This window comes from Melozone crissalis, unplaced genomic scaffold, assembly GCF_028551555.1.
Source record: "Melozone crissalis strain CALT ecotype California unplaced genomic scaffold, PUWL_Pcris_2 ptg000111l_1, whole genome shotgun sequence".
NCBI classification, from domain to species: Eukaryota; Metazoa; Chordata; class Aves; order Passeriformes; family Passerellidae; genus Melozone; species Melozone crissalis.
The window spans coordinates 9,876,453-9,902,170 of NW_026535888.1; the positions used below are offsets into that span (position 1 = coordinate 9,876,453).

At 54.8% G+C, this 25,718-nt stretch overlaps 2 protein-coding genes across 2 annotated transcripts; both read left to right on the forward strand.

The window, feature by feature from the left end:
* The first annotated feature begins 161 nt into the window (after positions 1-161).
* Positions 162-22,032, forward strand: STK40 (serine/threonine kinase 40). The gene is made up of 12 exons (XM_054292596.1): positions 162-235; positions 6,235-6,347; positions 8,227-8,346; positions 9,288-9,373; positions 9,812-9,955; positions 11,008-11,235; positions 12,056-12,108; positions 14,852-14,967; positions 18,000-18,144; positions 18,864-18,983; positions 19,254-19,338; positions 19,975-22,032. Exons 3-12 carry the CDS (start codon positions 8,235-8,237, stop codon positions 20,191-20,193), a joined length of 1,308 nt encoding a protein of 435 aa, XP_054148571.1. The 5' UTR covers positions 162-235; positions 6,235-6,347; positions 8,227-8,234; the 3' UTR covers positions 20,194-22,032.
* Positions 22,033-22,765: 733 nt separating this feature from the next.
* EVA1B (eva-1 homolog B) lies at positions 22,766-25,113 on the forward strand. The gene is made up of 3 exons (XM_054292607.1): positions 22,766-22,844; positions 24,075-24,191; positions 24,274-25,113. The coding sequence occupies exons 1-3, from the start codon at positions 22,766-22,768 to the stop codon at positions 24,687-24,689; spliced, it is 612 nt and encodes a 203-aa protein (XP_054148582.1). The 3' UTR covers positions 24,690-25,113.
* Positions 25,114-25,718: the final 605 nt, after the last annotated feature.

A 25,718-nucleotide genomic window follows, 5' to 3' on the forward strand; every position in this document is an offset into this window, starting at 1 on the left:
GCTGCACGCCTCAACCAATCAGAGCCCGCCGCAAAACACCGTCCAGCCCCCGGGCTCTCCTCCAATCACCGCCCGCGCTGTCGCCGTCGCCCAATCAGCGCCGCCGTTTCCCCGTTCCGGCAGCGGCCGGCAGGGGGCGGGCTGGCGGCGGGGGGCGGTGGCGTCGCGTCACTTCCGGTGCCAGGCGGCCGCCGGAGCGGAGCGAGGCCGGGCCGGGCCGGGCCCGGGGCCATGGGTGAGTGAGGGGCGGGAGAGAGCCGGGAACGGGGCCGGGGCTATGGGTGAGTGAGGGGCGGGAGAGAACGGGGAACCGGGGCTATGGGTGAGTGAGGGGCGGGGGAACCGGGCTGGGCTGTGAGTGAGGGGCGGGAGAGAGCCAGGAACGGGGCCGGGGCCATGGGTGAGTGAGGGGCGGGAGACAGCAGGGGAACCGGGCCGGGACTATGGGTGAGTGAGGGGCGGGAGAGAGCGGGGGAAACCAGGCCGAGGAGAGAGAGCGGGGGAACCGGGACCGGGCTGGGGTGAGTGAGGGGCGGGAGAGAGCGGGGAAACCGGGGCCGGGACCGAGCCGTGACTGAGGAGGATGAGAGAGAGCAGAGGGAACCGGTACCGGGGCTATGGATATGGGTGAGAGACGAGGGAGCTGGGGCTGTCGGTGAATGAGGGCGAAGCGTGGATAGAGCGTGGGGGACATAACCCGGGACCCGGCCCCATCCCGGTCCCACCGATCGTCCGCCGGGCCGGGGGAGCCCCCAGCTGCCCTGGCCGCCCGGTTCAGCTCGGTGTGCCGGTGCTCTCAGGCTGGGGGCTCGGTTTGAGCCCCGCAGCAGCTCGGGGGGCTGAAAGAGGCACAGCCCGTGATTTGGGCTGGTTTTGCCTCCAGTCTGGGCAGGAACGATTGAATTTAGACTTTGGGGACCTCTGTGCCCGGGAGGAGGCTCGTGTGCCTCAGCAGTGAGTCGGTGAGGGCTGTGCCTCTGAGGGAGGGAGGGTGAGTAACACCAGCAGGTGTCGGAGCAGGGACGGACCCTGCCCTGCACTCCCTGCAGCTCACCCGAGGGGCTGGGGAACCTCCCACCCCTAGAACCAGGTGCTGTCCCTCTCTGGTCGTGGCTTTGGGAGCCCACTGAGGGTGTGAAAGGTCTCACTGCTGGGAGGACCTCGTGGGACATCATCTCCACCCCCTGCACAAGGGGTTTGGGGTTGTGCTCCCTCCTGCCCTGGCTGTGCTGAAATGTGCTGCACCAGAGCTGGGGATTCAGTTCTTTGCTAGTTTAGAGCCTTAATGTATGGGCTTAACATCTACTAGTATGAACAGATGTGCTGGGGGTGTGGGGCTGCAATCCCATGTCCAGAGGGAGCTGGAGAAGTCAGAGCAGAGGCCATTGCCTGGTGTGGTGGGGCTGAGCCACCACGCCTGTGCCATGTGCTGTGGGACAGCTGGCTCCTCTGAGGCAGCAGGGGAGGCACCTGGCACCCAGATGAGGCTGGATCTGGCACCCAGGTGAGCTCCTGGCACCCAGGTGAGGCTGGACCTGGCACCCAGGTGAGGCTGGACCTGGCACCCAGGTGAGGCGTGGCGCAAGGGACAGCAGGGGAGCTCTCACCTGCTGGCATGGAGCCCTGGGCTGGCAGCACTCAGGATTCAGGACATATTTCCTTATGCTGGAGGGTTCGTGCTGCATCCATTGATTGTTTCTCTGTGCTGTCCATGCTGAGGGTTTGATCTCATAATTGTGCTCTTTAAAAGCAAAGTTCAGCTGGGCTGTGACCCTCAGGATGTTTCAGAGCCTGGGACAGGCAAGGGAAGCTCACAGGCACTGAGCTGGGCTGTGATTCAGCACAGAAAGGGCATGGACCTGTTGGAATGAATCCAGGGGAGGCACCAAGCTGATCAGAGGGCTGGAGCACTGCTGCTGTGAGAGAATTGGGGTTGTTCAGCTGGAGAAGAGAGCCTTAGGGTGACGTAACTGCCCCTTCCAGTGCCTGAATGGGCTACAAGAAATAGGGACAGAGACTGTTCACAAGAGCCTCAAGTGACAGGACAAGGGGAAATGGGTTCACACTGAGAGAGGGCAGGGTTAGATGGAATATTAGGGAAATTTTGTTCCCTGTGAGGCTGGGGAGGCCCTGGCACAGGTTACCCAGAGAAGCTGTGGCTGCCCCATCCCTGGAAATGTTCCAGGCCGAGTTGGACAGGGCTTGGAGCAACCTGGGGTAGTGAAAAGTCTCTTTGTCCATGGCAGGAGGGCGGAAGGGTCTTTAAGGTCCCTCCCAACCCAAACTATTCTGTGACTATGAATAGGGACAGCCCTGAGAATTGTGCCTGAGCTGCCCAGTGAACTTGGGGGCTGTTACCTATGCAGGGGCTCCAGGTGCTCCAGGCAGGTGCAGTGTGTGTCTCCTCCCTGCCTGGGAGCTCCAGCTGGACAGAGCAGGCTCTGTCTGGCCATTTTCTGTGTGAAACAGGCTGTTTTGGTTAATATTTTTTTTTTGCAAGCGTGCAGTTCCTGTCAGTGTGTTGTCACACTGCAAACCCCAGCAGCGTAGGCCTGGCAGTGTGTGCAGGTAACTTCAACACATTTGTCTCACCAGGTAGGGCCAGGTGAGTCACTGCTGAAAGAAACTGCAGCCACACCTGGCTGGGAAGTGTCAGCACGTGTGTGGGTCACACTCTGTGCACACAGAGCTCCTGTCCTGCTGCAGGGGCTTGTGGCATATTGATAGCATCAGAAGCAATCAGTGAGGAATAAAACCTCGTCACACACCCCACCCCTCGCCCCTGGTGGGGTTTGGGAGGTGAGCACAGGCTGTATGCAGGCACAGAGCGGGTCAGGGGTTTGTGCTGGGGCAGCAGTGCAGCCTCAGGTGCTGCAGCTGCATTGCCAGGTCCTGCTGCCTGCGTGCTGGGCTGCACTGGGGAGTTTTCCCGCTGGATGTGGCCTGTGCTGCAGCACGAAAGGGTTAAGCTGAGGTTGGTGTTTATGTAACCAAAGAGGGAACTCCCAGAGATGAGTCCTTGGCTATCTCATGTGTTGATGCATCAGAAGGGTTTGAAGAAAGCCTGGCTTGTTGCTTGCGCCGTAGTTACGCACTGGAGCCCCGTGCTTCAGAGTTTCCCTGGCTGCCGGGGGGGGGCAGCCAGGATGGAATTTGCTTTCCCTGCTGTGTGACTTGGCCTGTGGAAGCCTTTTTTGTCCCTGAGGAGCTGGAGACTGACCACAGCTGCATGTGGGTGGAGGTAAGGTGTGCTGGGCTCCTGTGGGGACTCCCAGGTGCTGGCTGAGCCTTGTTCATGTGCCTGGGGTTCAGCTGATGCACAGGTTGGGCTGAGCAGGAGGATCTCCAGTGGGGCAGCTCAGAGGTGTTCCTGTCTCCCAGCTTGTCCTTGTCCCAGGATAATCCTTGGGACACAGGGGATTGTGTCACTGTCCCAGCCCCTCGTGCTGCACCAGAGCCCCAGGATTCCTCCTGCTCCTGTGGGCAGAGAAACTCTGTGCCTGGTTTTGAGCGAACTTCTCGCTGAGGGAAGAAGCTGAATGAGTCTGCTCTGGGTTCCAAGAACCCTGTGAGTCAGGGCTCTGTTTCGGGAGCAGGCTTCCCTTCCCGGAAGGGCAGCGGAACACAGGCTGCACTGACTCATCCCATGGGCTTTTTATATACATATAAATATATATATATATATTATTGCTTCTTTTGGAAAACCATTCAACCCCCAGAGCCTTCAGTACCTAACAGTTAACATTCCTGCATAGGGAATCACCCCTGTGCTGTGCAGAGGGAGAGGAGGAGTGGAGCCCACCCTGATGCCCCCACTCCTCCTCCCGTGTGAGATGATGAGCAAGGAGCCGGGGAAGGGCTGAGGCTTCCCCTGTGCATTCCACGTTATCTTTAGGGATGAAATTGTTCCTGGCTGATGTCGGGAAGGCTGAGCTGGCTGCAGGAGGAGGGACAGACAGGATGGGCCTGGTTTGGCACTGAAGAACAAAACAAAAGTCCTGAGACTGAAACTTTGAAGGACGCTATGTCCAGAAAGTAACTTTTGCCTGACTAAGAGTCATTTAAATATTAAAACGCCCATCAGCTTAATGAAGTACATGCCACCACACATAACTCTTTCTCAATTTCCCCCTAGACCATGCTGTGTGTAGTGTGGGAGGAAGAGGATAAGGAGGGGGCAGAAATTTCACCTTTTGAGGAGAAAGAAAAGCTAAAAACCCTTGGATACACTTGGTGGGTGACTCTCCTCTCCCTGCTCCCAGGGTGGGATGCTGTCTTCGAGGTCTCTGGATGTGCTCCTGATCTCCGAGGACCAGCTGGGACACAAGGGGTGTGTTTCTGACCAAATTTCATACACCTAATGCAACAGCCTGCTTTCCTTGGGATCTGCCCCGCAAACATTCCCTTTAATCCCCCAGTCAGTGACTCCTCTGCAAGCCTGCCCGATCCAAGCTCCGCCTGTTCTCAGGGAAGCTTTTCCAATGAGAGCCGAGCTCTGGCCCTGGGCGTGCGGATGACTCGGCTCTGAGCTGTCCTGGCCGGGTTTGCCCGGGAAGGAGTGAGGCAACACTGGGATCGCTGCTCCTTGCAGTGACACCGACCTGCTGGTGTTCCATGTGGGAAGCTGGGCCGTGCTCCAGCTTTTTTCCCATTTAATGTTTTGTTCATGGAGCTTTTTAGGTCATGTTCAACACAGCTTCCCATGAGCCAGGCTTAAATGTGACCTTGGATTAACCATCACTGGTAAATACTGCCCACTGTGGTATTTGGGTGGGAAAAGGTACTGCCTGGTGCTGCTCATGTGATTCTGTTTTTTAGCTTTGTTTTTGCAAACATGAAGGCTGCACAGAGAGGGACAAAAAGCTGTGGAGCAGCTCTACAGCTTCATCCCAAATGTTCCAACTTTTGGCTTCAGGAAGGAACACTGGGCAAGAATTCTGCTGCAGTGGGTGACGGAATGTCTCCATCTGTGTGTCCCTGGAATGGTGTGAGCTCTTTGAAGGAACTTCTCAGCAGTCCTGAACTTCCAGCAGGAGCTCTTGGGCTCTGTCACCTGCTGTGGTTCCCAGCCCATCCACTGCCTTATTCACCACAATCAGCTCATCACAGCAGCAGGGTCAAGCACTTTGGGGTTCCCAGTCCTCACACAAGAAGTGTAACCACCACTGAGCTCGTGCTGTGCCCTTGGGGCAAGACAAGCCCCCCAAAAGTGCAGTGGGGGCTGGACCAACTGCTCTGTGCTGCTGAGTAATCCTGTTCATGCCCCAAAGGTGCCTTTTCCATTCCACCTCTGAGCTGTGGCTGCTGGACTGCAGGAGCTGCTTGTTCCTCATTCTGGGATGGAAAGGGCTTTCCTCATCTCATGTTTTCCATTGTTGTTACACCGGGCACTGGGACATGCAGTAATTCAGGAATTAAACAATTCCCTTAAGCTACATAATTAAAAGGCATTACATTTAGGTCCCCAAATTAATTGATTCATAATTCCATTAAAGCCTTAGCTAGCACACTGAAAGGCTTTGAACTGGCTTCTCCAGTGAGCTGTTTGATATATCCTGTGTGTCACATCAAAATTAAGTATAAATTTCTGTGCTGGACTTGTAACTTTGTCTGTGTGAGGGACCATTTTTGTTCCAATGGCAGGACAAGGGAGGAGGGTGATTTGATTCAGCTTGGATTTGGGGGGAAGGGATGCATCTGTCCACAAACAGGTGGGACATTCCAGTTCTTAAGACTGAACAGAAAAAATCATTTTAACATCAGCAGGATCAGTCTTGAGGGAGAGGCTCTTACATTGCTGCAAGAACCAGGACAAACCCACGTTTAAAACACTCCATCCCAAGGACAGTGATATCAGATATTGATCTGACCCTAACTCTGTTAACTCCTAGTGTGATAAAAAGCTGCTGGTGGTTGCAGGGAGTCTCTTGGTGCTCAGCCAGGTGTGTTTGAGGTGCTGTTAGCCCAGGCAGGTGCTGCATGGCAGGGGTTCAAGTGGAGCCTGTGTTTGTCCCTGCTCCAAAGGCCATCACTTTGGAGATGGGTGACATGGGAGTGTGTCCAGCAGTGCAGGGACTGAACTTCCTTCCAGAGCCTTTTCTTCTCTCACCAGGAGCTTCAATCCTTTTCCAAGTCCAAATAAACAGCCCAAATAAAGGTTCAGTGCATCCTGTGTTATCATAACCAGAGTAATCCAGAACCACAGCATCAAGTGTATCTCATTTCACATTACAGAGTCCTCGACCTTTTGCCCATCCAGCCTTCTCCAAGGTGACAGCTCCTGCCTCCTGAGACGTTGGAAAACCTAGTTTGGAAGAAGAGTAAGGATACAGTTGATGCTGAACTACGTGAGTCCTCAGGTTGTTTTGTTACAGTAGCACCATTTGCAGCAGCAAGCCAAATTGCACAATGGATTATCTCAGAGCTCCTGTGCAGGGGGTTTCTCCAGTGGAAGTGTTACTCACATTTCCAGCTGAGACAGTGATGTGCAAGGAGAGGAGGAGTTCATCAGGATGTTGGGTCAGGGATGCAGAATGAACAGAGCAAGGAGCACGTGGGGGTCAGAACTGTGTCCTGTTCAGCTCACTGGGGTGGTGACGCTGCTCTGTGGAGGTGTGAAGGTGCTGAAGTCAGGGATGCAAAGTCTGCTGCAAGGCTCCTCCCTTTATCTCCTGGCTGTTGCTGGCCCTGGGCAGGTGCTGCTGGATGAATCAATGCAGTGAGATCAGCCTGTGTCCACAGAGAGGGCGGGACTGCCAGAGGGTGAACTTCACTCACAGGGAGGTGATTTATCAATCTCTAACGTGGTGAAACACCTGGCGTCTTCTAAAACAAATATGTACAACCCAGAAAATATTTCCCCCTGCCTGTTGTAGTAACCTCTTAGGGAAAAACTCTTGGGATTGGGTTTGAGTAAGGAAATGGAGCTGTGCTCTTCTCATCTATCCCCCAAAGTATCTTTAAAAAGTGAGAGCACAGACATTGAATGTGTAAATGTTTGCAAAAGTCTTTGAAGCCATTTTCAATAATCTGGAGATGAAGAGGAGCTGTACTGGGAGCAGAGCTTCCATTGGCTGGAGCTGATGGATGTGGGGAGCTCACACCACACCCAGCAGCTCACCTGAGAGATGCTTTCCCAGCTAAACTGAAACAAGACTTTTCTTTAGTTTTAGCCATAATCCTTGAATTTATTTGGCCCTTTAGGTCTTGGCTGTGCATCTCTTTAGATTTCCATGCAGCAGAAAATGGATGTTGGAAATCAGACTTTCTGCACTACCTGAATAAGGAGGAGGTAGTTGAGTTTTTAGTTGTTGGTGCTGAATTGTGATGATGTGTGGACCTTGAATAAATTCCTAGATGCAAACCATGAGATTCACATTTAATAAAATGGGGTTTTGCCAATAGTGGTTGTGCAGGAAAACACACATGTCACCAGTGTTGCCTTTCACTGGAATGTCCATTGGAGCATTTAATAATGTCTTAGTTCTAAACACAGCATTGATTCCTGCACGTGGAGGCTGAGGTGACAGGGTTTTATGTGCTGGAGTCCAAATTCCAGCTGCACTGGATGTAGGTAGATGGAGATGTAATAAGGTCAGAGTCTAATGAGGTACAGAGAGAGGGGACTTTTTTCAAGGCTAAAAATACATTTTTGAAAAAACATTGTGAGCTGAACTGAATGTCACAATAACTATTGTGCTTGTTTTCTATGCCCTTGTTGGGAAAGGTGAATGACACTGATTTTTGTGGTCAGTTTTGTGCATTCTTGGCTGTTTGAGGAACAGACTCCAGCCTCTGAGGGACTCAGTGGGTGGCTGTGATGCCTCACGTGGATCCTCTGTGGAGAAACCCCCAAAAGGCTGCAGCAGCAGCAGACACCCATACACAGGGCTAACTTGGGCATTTTCTTTCAGAGCTTTTAGAATATGTTAATTTGCAAACTTGTTTTTGCTGTAAAACAAGCTTTAATTATCTTGACTTGTTCCCACTATGTCTCTCAAACAACTGGTGTAGGAAATGTTGCCCTGAATAACGAGGCTGATTTATGCCTTGAGAGCTGCTCTGAGCCTGCAGCCCACCCCTGGTCTGTCAGCAGGGAGCCAGGGCTGTGTGTAGACACACAAGTAGGCAGAGCCACCAGTGCATCTGTAGGTGAGAGCCTTCCAGCAGAAATCAGAGATAGCAAGAGAAAATAACTCAGAGATGTGATCTCGGTTGTCTCTCAAGAGCCAAGGATGAAGCGGCGAGCATCGGACAGAGGAGCTGGGGAAACATCCGCGAAGGCAAAGGCTCTGTGTGCGGGGATCTCCGGGAATAACGCCAAGAGAGCAGGTCCTTTCATCCTGGGTAAGCAGGAGGGGGCTCTGGAGGCAAAACTGAAAACAAAAGGCACTCTGGAGTGAGGGGAAGCAGGTGTGAAACTCAGTGTCTTACCTGGGAGCGCAGGATGTGCAGAGCAGCAGCCTGGGAGCTCCTGCAGCTGGCCAAGCTCAGGAGCTGTGGGATAGCAAGGCTTGGGAGAGAAATAGATCTTAATTTTACCCCCTTGGGGTTTTTATTTTTGGGTTTGTTTTCTTAAACTCTGTTCTTCAGCTTTGTAAAATACCAAATTCATTGGGGGGTTTTTTGATTGTGTTCGACCCTGCTGACCTGGAATGTGTTGTCACATCAGCATGGGGCAACTTAACAATTCACTAGTGGTACTCAAAATTATATGTATCAACTTAGCCCATTCACTAGTGGCACTCAAAGTGATATGTACCAAGGCAAGGCCACTCTGCCAGCTCCGGACAGTTGCTAGAATAGTTGTTAGTTCAGAACTGTCATCATAGACTTCACAATGGAAAATCAGTTGGAGCTGACTGATTGAAAGTGAGGAGTGGAGACTGTGTGTTTACTTGAAATCTGGGCTAATTTGGACACCCCTGAGCCATCCCTGCAGAGGTGGCAGCTGTGTTCCCAGGTGTGGCAGTAACAGTTGCCATGGGTGTTGCTGTGAATGTAAGAGCTGTGTGGTTCAGGCATGCAGAAATTAGGATTTCTGCAAACAGCTGGGCCATGTGTGGGCTTTGATAAATGTTGCTCCAGAGAACAAATGAAACACTATCCCAAAAGGTTTCAGAGTTCAAGACCTTCTTCTTTTGGCTTTAGATTTGTGAAAATGCACTCAAGCCTCCTGCAAAAAAGGGAACTTGGTGCAAGCAAACATAACTAGTGACAGCTGATGTAACCCGGGTTAGTCACTGCTGCTGGAGGGAAAACAAGTCTGTTTCTGCTTTGTGCTGTAGGTCCACGTTTAGGTAACTCCCCTGTGCCAAGTATTGTTCAGTGTTTGGCAAGAAAGGACGGGACAGATGACTTTTATCAGCTGAAGGTAAGCAAACTGCAGGCTCCCAGACCTTCAGGGCTCTCCAGCTCCTGTGCAGAAGCACTTGGGCAGTGAGTGAGGGGTGTGGGCTGAACATTGCAGTGGGACATGACTGCTGCAGCTCCATCCATGTCCAGATCAGCCCTGAGATGAGTCCTCTGCTGCTCTCCCAGAGCCCTTGGATCTGTACCTGAATGGGGCAGCTCCAGGAGGGTAAAACCACCTGGGATATTTGCAAACAGCCGCCTTTGCATGTTACTGAAGCTGCTGCTGTGCATTCTGCACCGATGGTGCTGAGTTCAGCCAGGCCTGTGGCAAGGACACAACCATCAGAGCACTTCAGAGCACCAGCTGTAAACACATGGAAATGCCAAAAATGAGAGAGGGCTGGGGGCATTTGTGTGCCTCTGGGAACCGTAAAGGAAATTTTCCCTTTTCCTGAAGATTCTCACCTTAGAAGAAAGAGGTGATAAAGGAATAGAAACCCAGGAGGAGCGACAGGGCAAGATGCTGCTGCACACGGAGTATTCTCTTCTTTCCCTGCTCCACAACCAGGAAGGAGTGGTCCATCATCACGGGCTCTTCCAGGTACACTTGGTCACCATCCAGGCTGGGGCAGTGCCAGGGATTGCTGATGGATTGAGCTGCTTTTGTTTAATGTACAGTTCGTGCTGACCCTGCTCTTGTATTGCAGCACTCTGAGGTTAACCACCTCAGAGCTGCTCCAAACAGGAGCTCTGGAGAGCACAGTAGGATTTTGGGAAATGTGAGATCATTTACAGACAGAACAATAGTTTGCCTATTTCATTGGCAAATTAATTGCCACCTTTTAGAATTAAATTGTGCTTTCTGGTCTCTGTACTGTTTATAACTTTTCAGAGGGGACAAATAGCCAAGAAACTGTTTCAGCAAGTTAAACCAGTCACTGTGCTGATCAGTTTTTGTGTGAGTGGATTGTGTTGGTGCCTTTAGGGCTGTTCACTGATGTGAGGGGCTGATAGCAATTACTGCTTTGGGTGTTGGTACTGCCTGACTTGCTGGTCACATTTTGCCAACACACTTTTCACTTGAGACCGTTTGTACTAAATCTTAAATAAGCCAAATGTCCAGCTCTGCTGTGTCTTGTTTACTGTCATGGAAGAACTGCTAATTGTGCCTTGAGATTTCTGTTCTTATAAAAGGTGTGTTGGATCCCTCAGTTCCACTGCAGAGCTGTCCTGGGTTCAGCTCAAGGTGTCTGTGTGCATGAAGAGCATGATGTGCACACAGAGCAGAGACTTCTCTGCCTTCTGCACTCCTCCTCCTAGGAAAAGATTTTGCCACTGAGGGTGGGGAGGCCCTGGCTGTGGCTGCACCATCCCTGGAAGTGTTGGAGCAATCTGGAATAGTGAAAGGTGTCCCTGTCCATGGCAGGGATGGAATGAGATAAAACTTAAGGTTCTCTCCAACCCAAACCAGCCTGTGATTCATTAAGTAGAGTTCCTGTAGATTTTTGAAATCCTGCTTCAGGACAAAGACCAAGCACTGTGTTTGCATTTGCTGGAGATCACCCCCCAGTTATTGAGTTATTTACTCTGCCAGGCTCTGTGCATGTGCCCTGGAGTTGCCCTGAGGGGTTGCTGCTGTGTTTGCCTCCCCAGGACCGAGCTTGTGAAATCATAGAAGATCTGGAAGCCAACAGGATGGTGAGGAAGATGAAGAAGCGCATTTGCCTGGTGTTGGACTGTCTCTGTGCTCATGATTTCAGTGACAAAACAGCAGATCTGATCAATCTGCAGCATTATGTCATTAAAGAGAAGAGACTCAGCGAGCGGGAGACCGTGGTGATATTTTATGACGTGGTACGAGTGGTAGAAGCATTACACAAGGTGAGGGCTTGGAAAGAGAGCTCCCTTCCAGTGCTGGGAGGCAAAATTTTCCCATGTTAGAACAGCAGATGCTTCAAAACTTCCTGGGGCAGGCAGTGGCCAGGTTACAAGGCAGGGATGTTAGCAGTGTTCTGCATGAGACCTCATGCCCCAAGCCATGAAGTGCATTCCCTTCTAACCCTGCTCTTCATGTTTGCATTCCCTTCCCTCCCTGCTCCTCACGTTTCTGGATGATAATGTGGTGCTTGTGGGCTGTGGAGAGGGGCCAGCTGGGCTGAGGGCAGCTCAGGTGAACCACAGTGTGGTGAGCTCAAAGAGGAGAGCAGAGCCTGATCAAACACAGGAAACAGAAACTGTTTCCTTGCGAAGCAAAATAAATCACAGTGTAGGAATTGATTGGAGATCAGAACCTCAAGCTGCAAGTTTTGAGATCAATGAACTAGAAAGTATTGTAATAAAAATGGATTCTGCTGATGTTTGACTCGTTCCCCTGTGGCACAGGGCAGTGCAGTGTGGGTCTGTAAAGGAATGCTCCTCAGATTGCTCTAACCAAGCCTGGACACTTCAGTTCCAGGTCTCTTGGATACACCCAGTCTGTCTTTGTGTTCAGAGTAGCAAATTTGCTTGTTCTGTCCTGATCACAATCAAAAGTGAAGGGCACAAAGTACTCAGGGTGAAACCTGACCTGAAACCTTGACCTGGGTTATTTCAGAGTGTGCAGATGCCATGGTTTCTTTTTAGTGCTCTTGTGCAAGTATGAAATTTATACTTCTACAACAAATAGGCTTTTGCTCATGTAATGCTCCTGTATTTTTTACAGAAAAATATTGTGCACAGAGACTTGAAACTAGGAAACATGGTGCTAAACAAAAGGTAAGTGTGCTGGAGAGCTGCTGGCCTGGCAGTGCAGTGCTCTTGTTTCTTCCTTGAAGCAGATTTCTAATGCAAACACTGCCACAGGCAGCACTTGTTGAGTGCTCTGGTGCAGGAGGGTGAGGAAAAGGGAAACAGGCTGTGCAAAACCACAAATCCAGCTCAAAGTTATATAAATTAATCTCCAAAACTGAATTTAGCCCCACCTGGGTAGTTCACTTTTCCCACCCAGCTTAGTGACCCCTTGTCAGGACTTCTTTTTGGATTCTAACTACTGAAAACTCAATTTTATAGTAATTTAGTAACCTGCAAGAGAAGTATTGATTTTATATATATTAAAAAGAACAAAAAAAACCATGGTGGTTGGTTCTGTTCCCATCATTCTCCCTCCATCATGCTGAAGGCATTCCCAGCCCTGCTGGCTGTTCTACAATCACAGCAGTGTTAGATCTGACTGCTGCCCTGCTGTGTTTTTGCTAGCAGTGAAATATTGACTTATCTAAACAAAAGCACTTCTGTCCAGTGTGGATTTGTGTATGAAATGGCTCCCTTGTTCCCTTGCTGGTTTGACAGGAGCCTCTGGAGCCTGGCAGGTGCTGGATGCTGGTGCAGACCCAGAGGGAGCAGCCCAGAGAGGGGCAGGAGGGGATGGCCTGGCCCTGCTTGGTGGCTCTGTGGAGCTGCTCAGTGCCTTGGGCTCTGTGTTCTTTACTGGCAGCCTGGTTCAGCCCAGATCCTTTTCACACTGTCTGGGTTTCTGTGGAGTGAACAAAAAGCAGGAAGGCTGGAGTTCTGCAGGCTTTGAGTCCACAAAGCTTGCAGGTTTGCTGAGCTCACAGCTTGCTGCTTTCTCCTCCCTAACACTGGGAGGATACAGGTTTTATCTACAGAACTTGCACTTCTTGGTTCCCCACACACACACAGAGCTGCTGCTGCTTCTCAGGGCCACCTCTAAGTTGTTTCAAGTTGTTTCTGTAGAGCTGCTTTAAGATAAATCTCTTGTGCTCACTGCTTTGATTCTCCTCCTTGCTGGAAAAGGCAGACAAAGGTTGGTGCTTTGAAGGATTCATGCAGAACTTCCCTTCTTTTCTGGGCACTGAATGCAGGGGAGCACCCCTCCAGTGGAGCTACACCCAGGGCCCCACTAGCAGGGGGAGGTGTTTGAAGCTTTGAACACACTTGCCAGATTCCCTCTTTGTGTTACATCTCTGCTTTTGCTTTTTTCTCAGCGTTGGTGAGGGAGAGCTGCAGCCTGTGCAGCAGTGAGTCACAGGGAAGGGTGGGAGAGGCGTCAGAGCCATCTCCATGGAGAGGAGCAGCCCGTGGGGCTGAGCTGAACCCTTTGTTCTGCTCCAGCCCTGCTCACAAAGAGCCAGGGCCCTTCTCAGGGCAGGGAGGGAAGGTAACAACGTGGCACTGCAAGGTCCTGCAGGCAATCCCACCTGCGGGGCTTCCCTCAGATTTCCTTCCCCACAGACATTGAAGCCTCTCAGGTTTCCTCATAAACCAGTGCAGGAGGAGTTGAGTGATTACAGATTAGATCAAATTTCAGGCACTAAATAGAATCAAGCAACCCTGAACATTTTAGTGTCCTATAGAACACTTAGTCTTTTAAATCCTTAACAAATCCTGCAGCTTGTTATTCAGCCAGGGAAGTCTCCTGACAGTTGAAGCTAACACTTCTTAAACACAAGTCTGTCTGTTTTAATAACCAGCTCTCCATGGCCAACCCACACTTGGTTCTATTTCATTTGTCTGTGAGACTGGCTGGAAATGTTTCTTTGTTATTATGACTGACTTAATCCATTCTCTCAGGTTCTAGTTGTGAAATACTTTTCAAGAAATCTTCCAGACAATGTTTTTGTACTCACACCTTTACATTGTAAGTTAAAATCCAAATTATCTGAATGACAGGGAAGATTAATGGAACAATAGTTTTGTAATTAGCTCACTTGCACTGGAAAAAATTGTTAATGGGAGCTGGCAGTACCATAGAGAAGTAGGGGTGAACCAATAAAGAAATTCTGTGTGCCTGCAGCTCTCCCTTTTCTGTGTGAGGTGTCTGGGTGTTGATCAGGCTTTGTGTGGTGCACACCTGTGTGTGGAGAGCAGTGCTGTGGATCAGATGGAGCTGCCACCATCTGTGGCTCCTGTGTGGGACTCTGGAGTGACACAGGCGTGGTTGTGCTGAGTCTGATCACAACTCCTGCAGCTCCTCTGGTGACTGTGAACACCCAGTGCTCAGGGGCCGGCATGGGGTAGCTCCCACAGGGTGTTTTCCCTTAGCTCCCAGAAGATGCTGTGTGGAGAAGATGGCAGCTGGGAAGTGCAGGGCACAATCAGCAGCTGAAATAAACCTCAGCTTTGTTCACACTCGTGCCCTCCAGTGCTCAGGCAGCACCTGGGGCAGATCCTGCAGCTGTGGTGCTGCAGGCTGGGATGTTCCTAGGAGATCAGCCAAGGCTGCAGAATGAGCCAGGTACAGCCTGTGCTTGCAGCCACGCTGACACAGGCCACCCAGACATTGTCACAGAGCCTTTCACTGCCCCTGTGAGTGCCTTGCTGGCAGGCATGGAATCCCTCCCCTTTGGGACAGAGTTCATTTTACACCTCTGTGTGTCTTCTCCCAGCACTTCAAGCCCCCTAGAAAGCCCCACAGGCACAATCCCTGTTCTGGAGTCAGCTTGCTGTCTGTGCTGCATGGCCTGTGTTCCCTGACACCCTTCCCTGTGCTTCTCCCCAGGACTCACCGGATCACCATCACCAACTTCTGCCTGGGGAAGCACCTGGTGAGCGAGGATGACCTGCTGAAGGACCAGCGTGGCAGCCCTGCCTACATCAGCCCAGATGTGCTCAGTGGTAGGAATTCCCCTCAATGCTCATTTCACTTATTTGTGCCTCCTGACAATAAATAAAACCTCCTGTTGTGTTCCCCTATGCACCTTCATGGGAGCCTCTTAATCAAGGTCCAGTTTGGAGACTTGGTCTGGTTTTCCAGCTGGGAAAGTTGGAGGGGAGGACTGAGCCTGATGGTTTTTTAAGGCTTGTCTGAACTTCAAATCTGGCTGTTCCCAAATGAGTCTGACTGCAGACAACGTGTTCTATTTCCAGGGTCAGAATTCAGTTCCTGAGGCTTTCCTTAAGCTGCAGGTAAAACCTTGGGCCCAAGGGGCAGCCAGTGCAGATCCCACCAGGATGTCAGTGCATCCCAGCTGTGCACTAAGAGCACCAGTTCCTCCAGTTGCTGTTCACTTCCAGTGACCCTCTGGGCAGCTTCTGGACCAACTGAGAGGAGTTACTTCAAATTAAAGGAATGATGACAGCAGGCCAAAGCAGTCTGAGCTGGATCCCCCCTCCAGCAGCCTGGCCTGTGCCTTGTCTCCAGCAGTGGCTCTAAGCAGAGTCTGGCTCCAGCACAGAGCAGCTTTCCCTGGTGTCCTCCTGCCTTTAACTGTTCCCAGTGCATGGGACCATCAGGAACAGCTGTGCTTTCTGTCCAGTTTCTCTCCATGAGCTCTCTGCTCTGCTCTGTTCATAAATCTTTGGGGCCAGATGGGATCCACCCCAGGGTGATGAGAGAGCTGGCAAATGAGCTTGCAAAGCCTCTCTCCATCATTTACCAGCAGTCCTGGCTCACTGGGGGAGTTCCAGATGACTGGAATCTGGCCAGTGTGACACCCATTCACAGAAAGGGTGGGAAGGAGGATCCTGGTAATTATAGGTCACTTAGCCTGACCTCAGTACCTGATAAGATAATGGAACAGTTTGTATTGATTTCATCACACAGCACTTACAGGATGGCCAAGGTGTCAGCCCCAGCCAGCAGGGGTTTAGGTTGTGTTTGAACAACCTGGTCTCTTTTTATGACCAGGTTGGATATTGGGAAAAAGTTTTTACAGAAAGGTGATAAAGTTCTGGAATGTTCTGCCCAGGGAGGTGGTGGAGTCTCCATCCCTGGGTGTGTTGAACAAAGCCTGGATGTGGCACTGGGTGCCAGGGTTTAGTTGAGGTGTTGGGGCTGGTTGGACTCAGTCTTGAAGGTCTCTTGATGATGATGATCAATCTTGATGATTCTGTGCTCCTGTACCAGCCTTTGAGCGGGCAGGGGTGATCCTGGTTGTCAGTGTAGTAACCCAAATAATTTTGGGGTTTTTCCTTTTTATGCAGGTGAGCCAGATCAGTGTTGAAGGCTGCACATACGGGTGGGACTGTGCACACAAAGCCTCTCCCTCTTGTAGATCCGATATCAGGCTTTAACACATGAGTTACTTGTTGCTGGTATCCCAAGCAACTGTACTGCAGAAATGCCCTCAGAGGGAGCCAGTCCTGGAGGATCCAGCCCCAGTGGTCTCCCCTCAGGAGGTTTTTTGTCAGGTTTGCAGGCAGCAGCAGTAAATGTAGCCGAGCTCTTCCATCCTGATCTGCCAGGCAGGTTTGAGGCGCTTCCCTCCCGGCAAGGAAGGGAGCAGAGGCAGGCAAGGAGGTGGATCCTGGGGCTCTTGCAAGCCTTTCCTGTTCTGCAGGATATCCTGAGGCCCTTGTGACCACATGGGTGATAGAAGCCAACTGCTCTGCAGGAGCTTGGAGCAGTTGTGGCTCAAGTGGCTGAAGGAGGCTACGAGGAGCTGCTCCTTCTGCTCCAGGGTGGTCATCTACTCAGGCCTCCAGCTACCTTCTCATGCTTCTTCTCAGAGCACTCTTGTGGTGTAACTGGCCACAGGGCACTGAACAGGCTGTCTTGGCTGATCTCTGACAGCTGAGGCTGCTTGAGACCCTGCAAGGCTCAGCCTTAGCTCAGGACTCACCTGCTCTGCCCAGCCTGGCTCTCACTGCCATTGTGCTGCACCCCAGCTCTGGTGTGTGCCAACAGCCCTTCCATGGGGCCCATCCTGTGCTCTCCAAAACTCTCCCAAAGCTGCTCAGTCTGCAGCTCCCCTCCAAGTATCAAGGGGGAAGTTACTTGAGGACATTCCACCTTCAGACTTGGCACATCCCTCCCTCTGTATTGCTCCTGGGCAGGGGGAAGCTGGAGCGCCTGAGGGATTAATCATTGTTGTGGGTCTCCAGGAGAAGCTGTCTCTGCTGAGGGACGGCTGCTGAAATGTCACAGCAGGAAAAGTTGGAGGAGGAGGGAGAGGTGCCTTTTTCTGAGCATATAAAGCAAAGAATAATTAGTACAAATACCAAATGCTGCAGCAGTGACTCACTGTGTGAGTCAGAGGAAGTCTCTCCCCGAGTCCTGTGCTCTGCTGTAGCACTGGGGTTTGATTTTGTGACCCTGTCCATGCTGCTGTGTGCTGATTGTTGTGACCAAAGGGATTTAGAAGCAGCATTTCCATCGGGTGAATCCTGGGGCTGCAGCAGCCTTGGGTTAGGGTTTGTCTAAATGTCTTTGTGCAGGAAAGCACCTTCCTGCACACTCTGTGCCTTTACATCTGGCTTCAGTGGCTGTGTGCTAGATCCATCCCACAGCGTCCCTTCTCCATGGGCTCAGCTTTATCCTTCTGGTCTTCTTTCCTGCATCCTCCTGCCCTGTGTTCCCTGAATTCCCTCCACCTTGCTGGGTGGTTCTGTGTGAGGGACACTGACCTGGGAACTCCAGCACAGCAATTCCAACTGCCTGATGCCTTTGGTTCACAGCAGGGATATTCCTGCTCCATGGGGAACAGGAGGACACTTGTGTGGAGATGGACACAAGTGTGTTGTTCGTTCACAGAGGATGTGCCTTAGAGTTTTAGTGTGATGTTCTGGGAAGCTTTAAGTGTTTTGGTTAATGCTTAGAAAAAAGGTCCCATGTGAGGGTTACTCAGCACCTGTGCGGTGGGAGGTGAGGGGGTTGCCAAGGCTGTGCTTCCCAGGATTCTCAGGCTGTGTGTGCCCTCTCCCTGCAGGCCGGCCGTACCGTGGGAAGCCCAGTGACATGTGGGCGCTGGGGGTGGTGCTGTTCACCATGCTCTACGGCCAGTTCCCCTTCTACGACAGCATACCTCAGGAGCTCTTCCGCAAAATCAAGGCTGCCGAGTACACCATCCCCGAGTGAGTACAGCCCGCCCTTCCTGCCTGCCCACGGGGGGCTGGCTGGGCTTTGCTGGGCCAGCTGCACCTGCAGGGGCTCCCCTCAGCACCCCAAGGGTCACAGCAGTACTGACAACAGGCAGTGTGCAGGAAGCAGGAGCAGGGATGAGACAGCTTGTGGGAAGGTGACGCAGGCTCAGAGCAATGGTGGCTCCTGTAGCTCCTGGCCTGTGACCATGTTCACAGGGGTTCTTGGATGAGGGAAGAGACAAAGGATCAGACTCCATGTTTCAGAAGGCTTGATTTATTATTTTATGATATATATTACATTAAAACTATACTAAAAGAATAGAAGAAAAGGTTTAATCAGAAGGCTAGCTAAGAATGGAATGGAATGGAATGGAATGGAATAGAATAGAATAGAATAGAATAGAATAGAATAGAATAGAATAATAACAAAGGTTTGTGGCTCGGGCTCTGTGTCTGAGCCAGCTGACTGTGATTGGCCATTAATTAGAAACATCCAACATGGACCAATCAAAGATCCACCTGTTGCATTCCACAGCAGCAGATAATCAATGTTTACATTTTGTTCCTGAGGCTTCTCAGCTTCTCAGGAGGAAAAATCCTAAGGAAAAGATTTTTCATAAAAGTTGTCTGCGACACTGGCCTGTGCTCCCAGCCTGTCCATGCTGCCCCACTGTGCCCAGGCCAGGCTCACCCTGTGTTGTCTGTCCCAGGGATGGCCGGGTCTCAGAGAACACTGTGTGCTTGATCCGGAAACTGCTGGTCCTGGACCCGCAGCAGCGGCTGACGGCTTCTGAAGTGCTGGATTCCCTCAGCTCCATCATAGCGTCCTGGTATGTGCAAGGGGAGGCAGGACACGCTGTCTCTGGCCACAGGCTGTGTTGTTCCAGCTGTGGCTGGCTCACCTCACCAGAGGAGAGTCTGGGAACTGCAGTAAGCCTTTAAATCCCACGTGTCCGCCACTGCGTGCTGATGGATACAGCTGGGGAGGCTGTGCAAATGCTTATGGCAGCCATGGCCATCCCAGTGGGATCACCCTGGGGTGGGTGAGGGTGGCTGAGCCAGTGCCGTGCTCTGGATCCCAATGCTGTGCTCTCCTCCAGGCAGTCCATGTCCTCGCTGAGTGGCCCTTTGCAAGTGGTGCCGGACATAGATGACCAAGTGGCTAATCCTGAAAACCCCCAGGAGGTAGGTTTCCATGCTTTCCTCAGAACTGCTTTCTGTGCTGTCTGTGATGGCACCCATTGTGTCCCTAGCTGGGAAGGGGAGGGTGGGGAGGATACAGCCGAGTCCCTCACGTTGTGCAGCGGAAGGAAAGGCCGATGCTGCTGGGAGCAGGAGGCACATCCAGCTGGCTGAGCTGCCAGGAAGTGAGCTCGGCCCCGGAGCTGATGAGAGCAGCTCACCCCGCTCCCAGCAGCGCTCACTCCCTCTCCCACAGCTGGGAATGCTGGGAGGAGGCAGCAGTGTTGGCTCTGGCTCCCAGTGAGCTCTGCCATGGGAGCAAACATCCTGTTTTCCTGCCGGTTTGTTTCATGCTCGAAGTGTTGGCCACGGCCTGGCTGCCCAGGGACAGCCATGCAGGATCTGCGACGGTGCCGCAGGGACAGGGGTCAGGCAGCTGCAGCCTCAGTGCTGCCACGGCTGGGATGAGCCATGTAAGGACAGAGCTGCTGTGTCCTGGTGGCACTGCTAGCTCACGAGGAGTCCTGCCTGTGTCCCCAGCAGCAGGTCCCTTTTCTGTGTTAGCTACCGCGGTAGCTCAGGCCCATCAGAGGAGCCGTGGGGCTGCCAGGTGTGGCTCTGACAGCTCGCTCTCTGCAGGTGAAGGTGACGGAGGAGTGCTCCCAGTACGAGTTCGAGAACTACATGAGGCAGCAGCTGCTCTTGGCTGAGGAGAAGAACACCTTGCATGAGGCCAAGAGCTTCCTGCAGAAGCGGCAGTTCGGGAACATCCCGCCCGTGCGGCGCCTGGGCCACGACGCGCAGCCCATGAACCCTTTGGACGCGGCCATCCTGGCCCAGAGGTACCTCCGGAAGTAGCTTCCCATGCCCCAAGAGCACGAGCACCACCCTGCAGTCTGCCCTCACCTCGCCCGCTCCAGCCTACAGCAATACCGGTGTCCCACGACAGGGAATAATGTAGCAATCCCAAGCTCTGTCCAGGGACACGCACTCACCCCCGCCCCGGACGGAGGAGACTTTTGGAAAAGCTAGTTTTGGAAGCAGCAACCTCTTGGCATCTTCTGGAATCTGTTTTTTTTAAAATCGAAGCCTAGATGACTAATCTGCTTTTGATCATGACTGTAATCTACCTCTCTTGTCTTTTTAACCATGCTGTTCTCTGGATCGAGCAAAGCCCGTGGGAAAGGAGGAGGAGACTTCCAAGGGTGAAGCTGCTGGCACAGAGCCGTGGCCGGCCCGTGGCGCCCGCTCCGTGTGGTTTGAATAAGCTTGGATTTATCAGGGTTTCTCGAAAGGCAGAATTTCTTGAAACCTCCCACTTCCCTTCATCTGCATCAAGTCTGTTTTTTGTCCTTATTTGCCACCTGGTCTGGCCATGCTGGCCAGTCCTGTGTGGCCACTGCTGTGACCGGAGAGCCCGGCCACCGCCTCAGGCAGGAGTTGAGGAGTCAGGGGCAGGGATCAGATCCTGTCCCCTGTTCAAAGGTTTTACAGGACTTGGCCTGCCAGGGCCCCTGCCCCCTCTCCCATCTCTCACTGATTCCTTTAGTTTCTAAGGATCTATGATTTAATCTTATTTTTCAGTAGCATATCCCAGGTGCAGTTACAGTTGCATTAATTCTGATTTAGCGTTTCCCCCCTCAGTTGTGGTACAGATGTAATATATGAGTTATAATGTGAAAAGCTTCCCAGAATAATTTGCCTAGAGATAGGAGGGGCTGGCTGAAGTCTCTACTGTATTTGTTCCCAGCTTTTCTTGCCATCCCAGCCCAAACCTGGGGCTGCCTCTGCCCTCATGCCAAGGCAGGGGAAGGACACCCTGGTTTGTCACCTGGTGCCACTGGAAGAGCTTTGGCCTGTGCTGAGAGCAGGAACGATTGTTTCTGAGCCTCATTTATGAACTGGATGCCTGTCTTGCCAGATGAACTGTTCTCACACAGAGCTCCCAGGGCTCCCAGTGCCCTGCCCAGGGCTCCTGCTCAAGGCAGCACCTTCTTCAGCTGCCTCCTTCCCTGCTCCTGGCTGCTCCCAGCCCTGGCATCGCCCTCAGCCAGCCCTGTGAGCAGGGAGGTTGGAGCTGGGGGGCTGCCCTGCTGTTTGGGGCTGCACTGCTCTCTGGGCGTGGGCAGGGAGCGAGTTGCAGATGTTTGTAGCGTGTTGTTGCCTTTTCTTGCCCCGGGCTGGGGAAGGGGACGGGGTCTAAGCTGGGCCACCCCAGCAGTGGCTTTGTGGGGACAGGGGGCTGGACCTGAACCTCCCTGGCCGTGTTGGGCATTATGTCCTGCCTGCGCCTCGCCAGGGCCCTGTGGCCAGGCAGGGCCCCGTGAACACTAACACAGACCAGCTCCCTGCACCGCCCCAGCTGAGCCAGTAGCCCCAACTCTTTCGCCTTATTTATTTTATTTTGAAGATGGTGGGTCTGTCCTGTGGGCCCATCACCCCCTGTGCCACCAGCAGCAGGGCAGGGATCCCCTGAGCACCCCAGCAGGGCCCTGCTCTCTCCTTCTGGTCCTCTCCTGCCTCATTCCCTGTTTATTTTTACTGTTTTTCCCCAATGTTAAAGCAAAAAGCAATATTCTGGGACTCCCTGAGGCTGTATCACACCAGGATCCTGCAGTGGCAGCACCGGTCAATTCACTTGTGCTAAGGCAAACTGGAAGGGGGTGGTGCAGGGGGCATGGGGGCCACAGGGCCACGGCGGGACAGAGCCTGTTGTAAGGAAAAAAAAAAAAAGAAAAAAAAAAAAAGGAAAAAAATTTGTATAAAGACGTTATTTTTGTACTACATCGGAACTACTCCTGCATGTCGGCAATAAAACTTCATACGACAGCCCGGTGCCCCCGCAGGGAAGGGTGGGAGGGATGGGTGGGATGGGATGGGGGATTTTGGGGTACTGATGTGCTCTGGGAGGGGGGCAGGCTCACGGATCAGCGGCCCTGGGTGCCCCATGGGCCCCCCAGCCCTGTCGTGCCCCAAGGCCCAGTGCCCTGAGTCCCGCTGGGCCCGTCCCGGCCAGCCTGGGGACAGCGCTGGCATGCGGAGCCTCGTGTCCCCGAGGTGTGCTGTGTCCCACACCCGGCCGGTGGGGCTGAGGGGGCCGCCCTGCGCGGCCGCCACCTCCATAGGGCTGGCACCGGCCCCGCAGCTCCCTCAAACCCGCTCTGGGGCCGAGCCCCCAGCCCGGAGCGCTCGCCTTGGCCCCGGCACCGCCAAGCCCGGATGGGCGCTGGCCAAGGCCGGGCCGGGGCCTGGAGCCGCCCGTGGCCCCGCTGCGGGGCGGTTCCAGCGCAGGGCCGAGCGTGGCGTCCCGGGGGAGCGGGACGAGCCCCGGCCCCGCGCCCCGCTCAGCGCCGGCCGGGGCTGCCATTGGCTCCGGCGGGAGCGCTGACCGCCAGCCGCCTCCGAACTATTTCCTGTTGCTGCAGCGTTAATGCTAAACAGACCTTGCTCTCTCTTCCCTCGCTCCAGCCAAAGTGCAGCGGCTCCGCCGCCGCCGCCTTCCCGCCCCGGTGAGTACCAGCCCCGGGCACCGCGTGGGGCTCGCACCGGGCGCCCGGGGCGCCTCAGCTCGGCCCGGCGGGTTCCAGGCTCGGTGCCGGCCCCGCTCAGGTGCTCTGGCGTTGGGGAACGCGGGGCTGGTGGGTGCGGGGACACGGGGGCTGAGGGCACAGGGCTCGGTGACACAGCGGAAGATGCGGAGCGGGCGGCTTGGGGACACGGTGTAATGCTCGGGGACACAGCACTGAGCAGCTCGGGGCTCGGCTCTTGGGGACCCGCAGGCCCTACAGCCAGCCCGGCCCCCATCAATGCCCCACCGCCGGCAGGGGATCCATGGGGGGCTGTGCCCCTCCAGCCCCACCGCAGCCCCTTGCCGGGCAGGGCTGGCCGTGTAGCTGCTCTATGGGGAGGGCACTGACCTTCTGGGACCCTGCTGGCCTTGTTTTGGGGTGTCCCACTAGAGGGGCTGCCCAGCCCCAGAATGTGCCGCGGCCCCTCAGCTCTGGACCGTCCGGGATGGTTTTGCTGATGTGTCACATTTTCTGCATTTCTTTCCTCATTCCTCCCTCTCTGGAGCCCTTTCTGGGAATGAGCTCGTCCCCTGCCAGGGCCAAATTTTCTCCCACCCTGCCCTTCCCTGCCCTGCTCGCTGTCCTGCCTCCCATCCTTCCCACTGCCCTGCTGCCATCCTTCCTGCTGTCCTCCCATCCTTCCCACTGCCCTGCTGCCCATCCTTCCTGCTGTCCTGCCTCCCATTCTGACCGCTGGCCTGTTCTGGTGGCCTTTGCACTGTGCCTGGCCTTGTCCCTGCCCTGCACGGTCCCACGGCAAAGGGCCAAGGCTGGAGCTGGGCTGGAGCAGCGTGGGGGACAGGGACACTGCCCAAGAGTGTGTGGAGCACACGTGTGTGCCCATGAGCACCACCAGCCACTGGTGCTGGGGTCCTGCTGTGCCCCGTGACCCATCCCATGGCCGGGCATGGGACACAACCCTGGCCCGGTGCCACAGACCCGCCTGATGCCGGGGCCAGGAGGAGCCGCATCCGTCCCGCTCCCTCAGGAAGGACGGAGGGCGGCGGGAGCGGGACGGCTCCGGCTCGGCATCCCTGGGGTTCCAGCCCAGGCTTGAAGCCCTCTCAGCTGGAGCTCATCAAGGGCACACCCAGGCACAGCCTTGAAAGGGACGGGGCACTAGGGGGGGATCCCAGCCGTGCAGAGCGTTGCTCAGCCCGTGTCCCGCAGATGCCCAGCATGTGCCGCCCCTGGAGCCGCTGAGAACCGCCGGGCCCAGGATGGAGAGCCGCCGGAGGGACATGGAGCTGCTCAGCAACAGCATGGCCGCGTACGCGCACATCCGAGGTGAGCCGGGACGGGGCTGGGCGGCGCCGCGGGCCCCCGGTGGAGTCGGGCAGGTCCCTGACCCGCTCCGTTCCCCCCGCAGCCAACCCCGAGAGCTTCGGGCTCTACTTCGTGCTGGGCGTGTGCTTCGGGCTGGTGCTCACGCTGTGCCTGCTGGTGCTGCGCTTGTCCTGCCGGCCCTCCCCGCGGCCCCCGGCGCGCCCCGGCGACATCAGCGAGGACGACGAGGACGAGGACGAGGACGAAGAGGACACCGTCGATCGCGCGGCGTCTGAGTCGCTGCTGCCTGTGACCGAGATCCCGCTGGAGAGCCACGGGCCCGGGGACGGAGCGCTGGCCGTGAACGTGTTCGCGTCGGCCGAGGAGCTGGAGCGGGCGCAGCGGCTGGAGGAGCGGGAGCGCATCATCCGCGAGATCTGGCGCAACGGGCAGCCCGACATCCTGGGCTCCGGCACCATCGGCACCATCGGCACCCTGGGCCGCGTCCACTACTACTGAGCCCGGCAGCTGCCCCGGCACGGTGTGTGCACCCCGCGGCCGATCCCGCACCGTGCCAGGAGGGACCAGGCGGACACGGGGGCTGCTCGCTGTCCCCGGGCTGGCGGAGCTGCCTTGGACTGTCCCTGCAGCACCGAGAGCCAGCCCCGGTGTCACGGGCACCCTCGGGGCTGGACTCGCCCCCGCCACTGCGGGACACGATGCACTTTGAGCCATTGGTACGACGGCTGGCAGCAGCCAAGCAGCCCCGGACACGCGGGGATGGGGACAAGGACAGGGCAGCCCTGGCTGGATCTAGCGGGGGTTTCACCCGTGCGAGCCGTGGGCTCCTGCCTCACAAACATGGTGCTGTTGTACACGAACTAGAGCCCGGCGTGGCGGGTCCGGCCGGGTTCTGGGGGCCCTGGACCCCTCCCCGAGGCAATTCCCTTCCCGGCCCCACTAAAATTAGCCGGATCCTCTCCGGCGCCGCCCGCCGTGACCCCGCGGCCGGAGCGGGGCGGATGTTCCCGCAGGGCTCCGGGCCGGCCGCTGCTCCCCAGGGATGCGGCAGCTCCCGCCGGGCTCGGCCGCATCCTGCCCCATCCCAGTCCGGCCCCGCGGCCTGCCGGGCCCCGCTGCCCCCTCCCCGAAGGATTTATAAAAATAGCTCCTTCCCAGGCCGGTTCCCCCCCCGCCGCCAGCGCCAGCGGGACCCAGATGTTTTCCAGATGTTCTCCAGTGGCTGGAGGCCAGGATGGGCTGGGGCTGGGACTGGAGCTGGCCTGGGAAACTGTGCGGGGGTGGAGGAGGAGGGGGAGGTGGAAGGGGAGGAGGAGGCCCTGCCCCAGCCCTGCTACGGGCCCTGGAGGGACCCCTTGTGCCACGGTGGGACCCCTTGTGCCACGGTGGGACCCTTTGTGCCGTGGTGGCACTCCTTGTGCCATGGTGGGACCAGCCCAACCCTTCAGGGGCATGGCAGCCCTGGGCAACCCCCACACAGCACTTTGTACCCAAAATAGTTTATTTTAAACGATTTCTGTAGTTCAT

Coding starts and splice junctions, on each gene's coding strand:
- EVA1B (XM_054292607.1), top strand. CDS start 22,766: ATGCTAAACAGACCTTGCTCTCTCTTCCCTCGCTCCAGCCAAAGTGCA. Junction 22,845..24,074: donor GCCGCCGCCTTCCCGCCCCG/GTGAGTACCAGC, acceptor CGTGTCCCGCAG/ATGCCCAGCATGTGCCGCCC. Junction 24,192..24,273: donor CGCGTACGCGCACATCCGAG/GTGAGCCGGGAC, acceptor TTCCCCCCGCAG/CCAACCCCGAGAGCTTCGGG.
- STK40 (XM_054292596.1), top strand. CDS start 8,235: ATGAAGCGGCGAGCATCGGACAGAGGAGCTGGGGAAACATCCGCGAAG. Junction 12,109..14,851: donor AACATGGTGCTAAACAAAAG/GTAAGTGTGCTG, acceptor GCTTCTCCCCAG/GACTCACCGGATCACCATCA. Junction 18,984..19,253: donor AGCTCCATCATAGCGTCCTG/GTATGTGCAAGG, acceptor GCTCTCCTCCAG/GCAGTCCATGTCCTCGCTGA.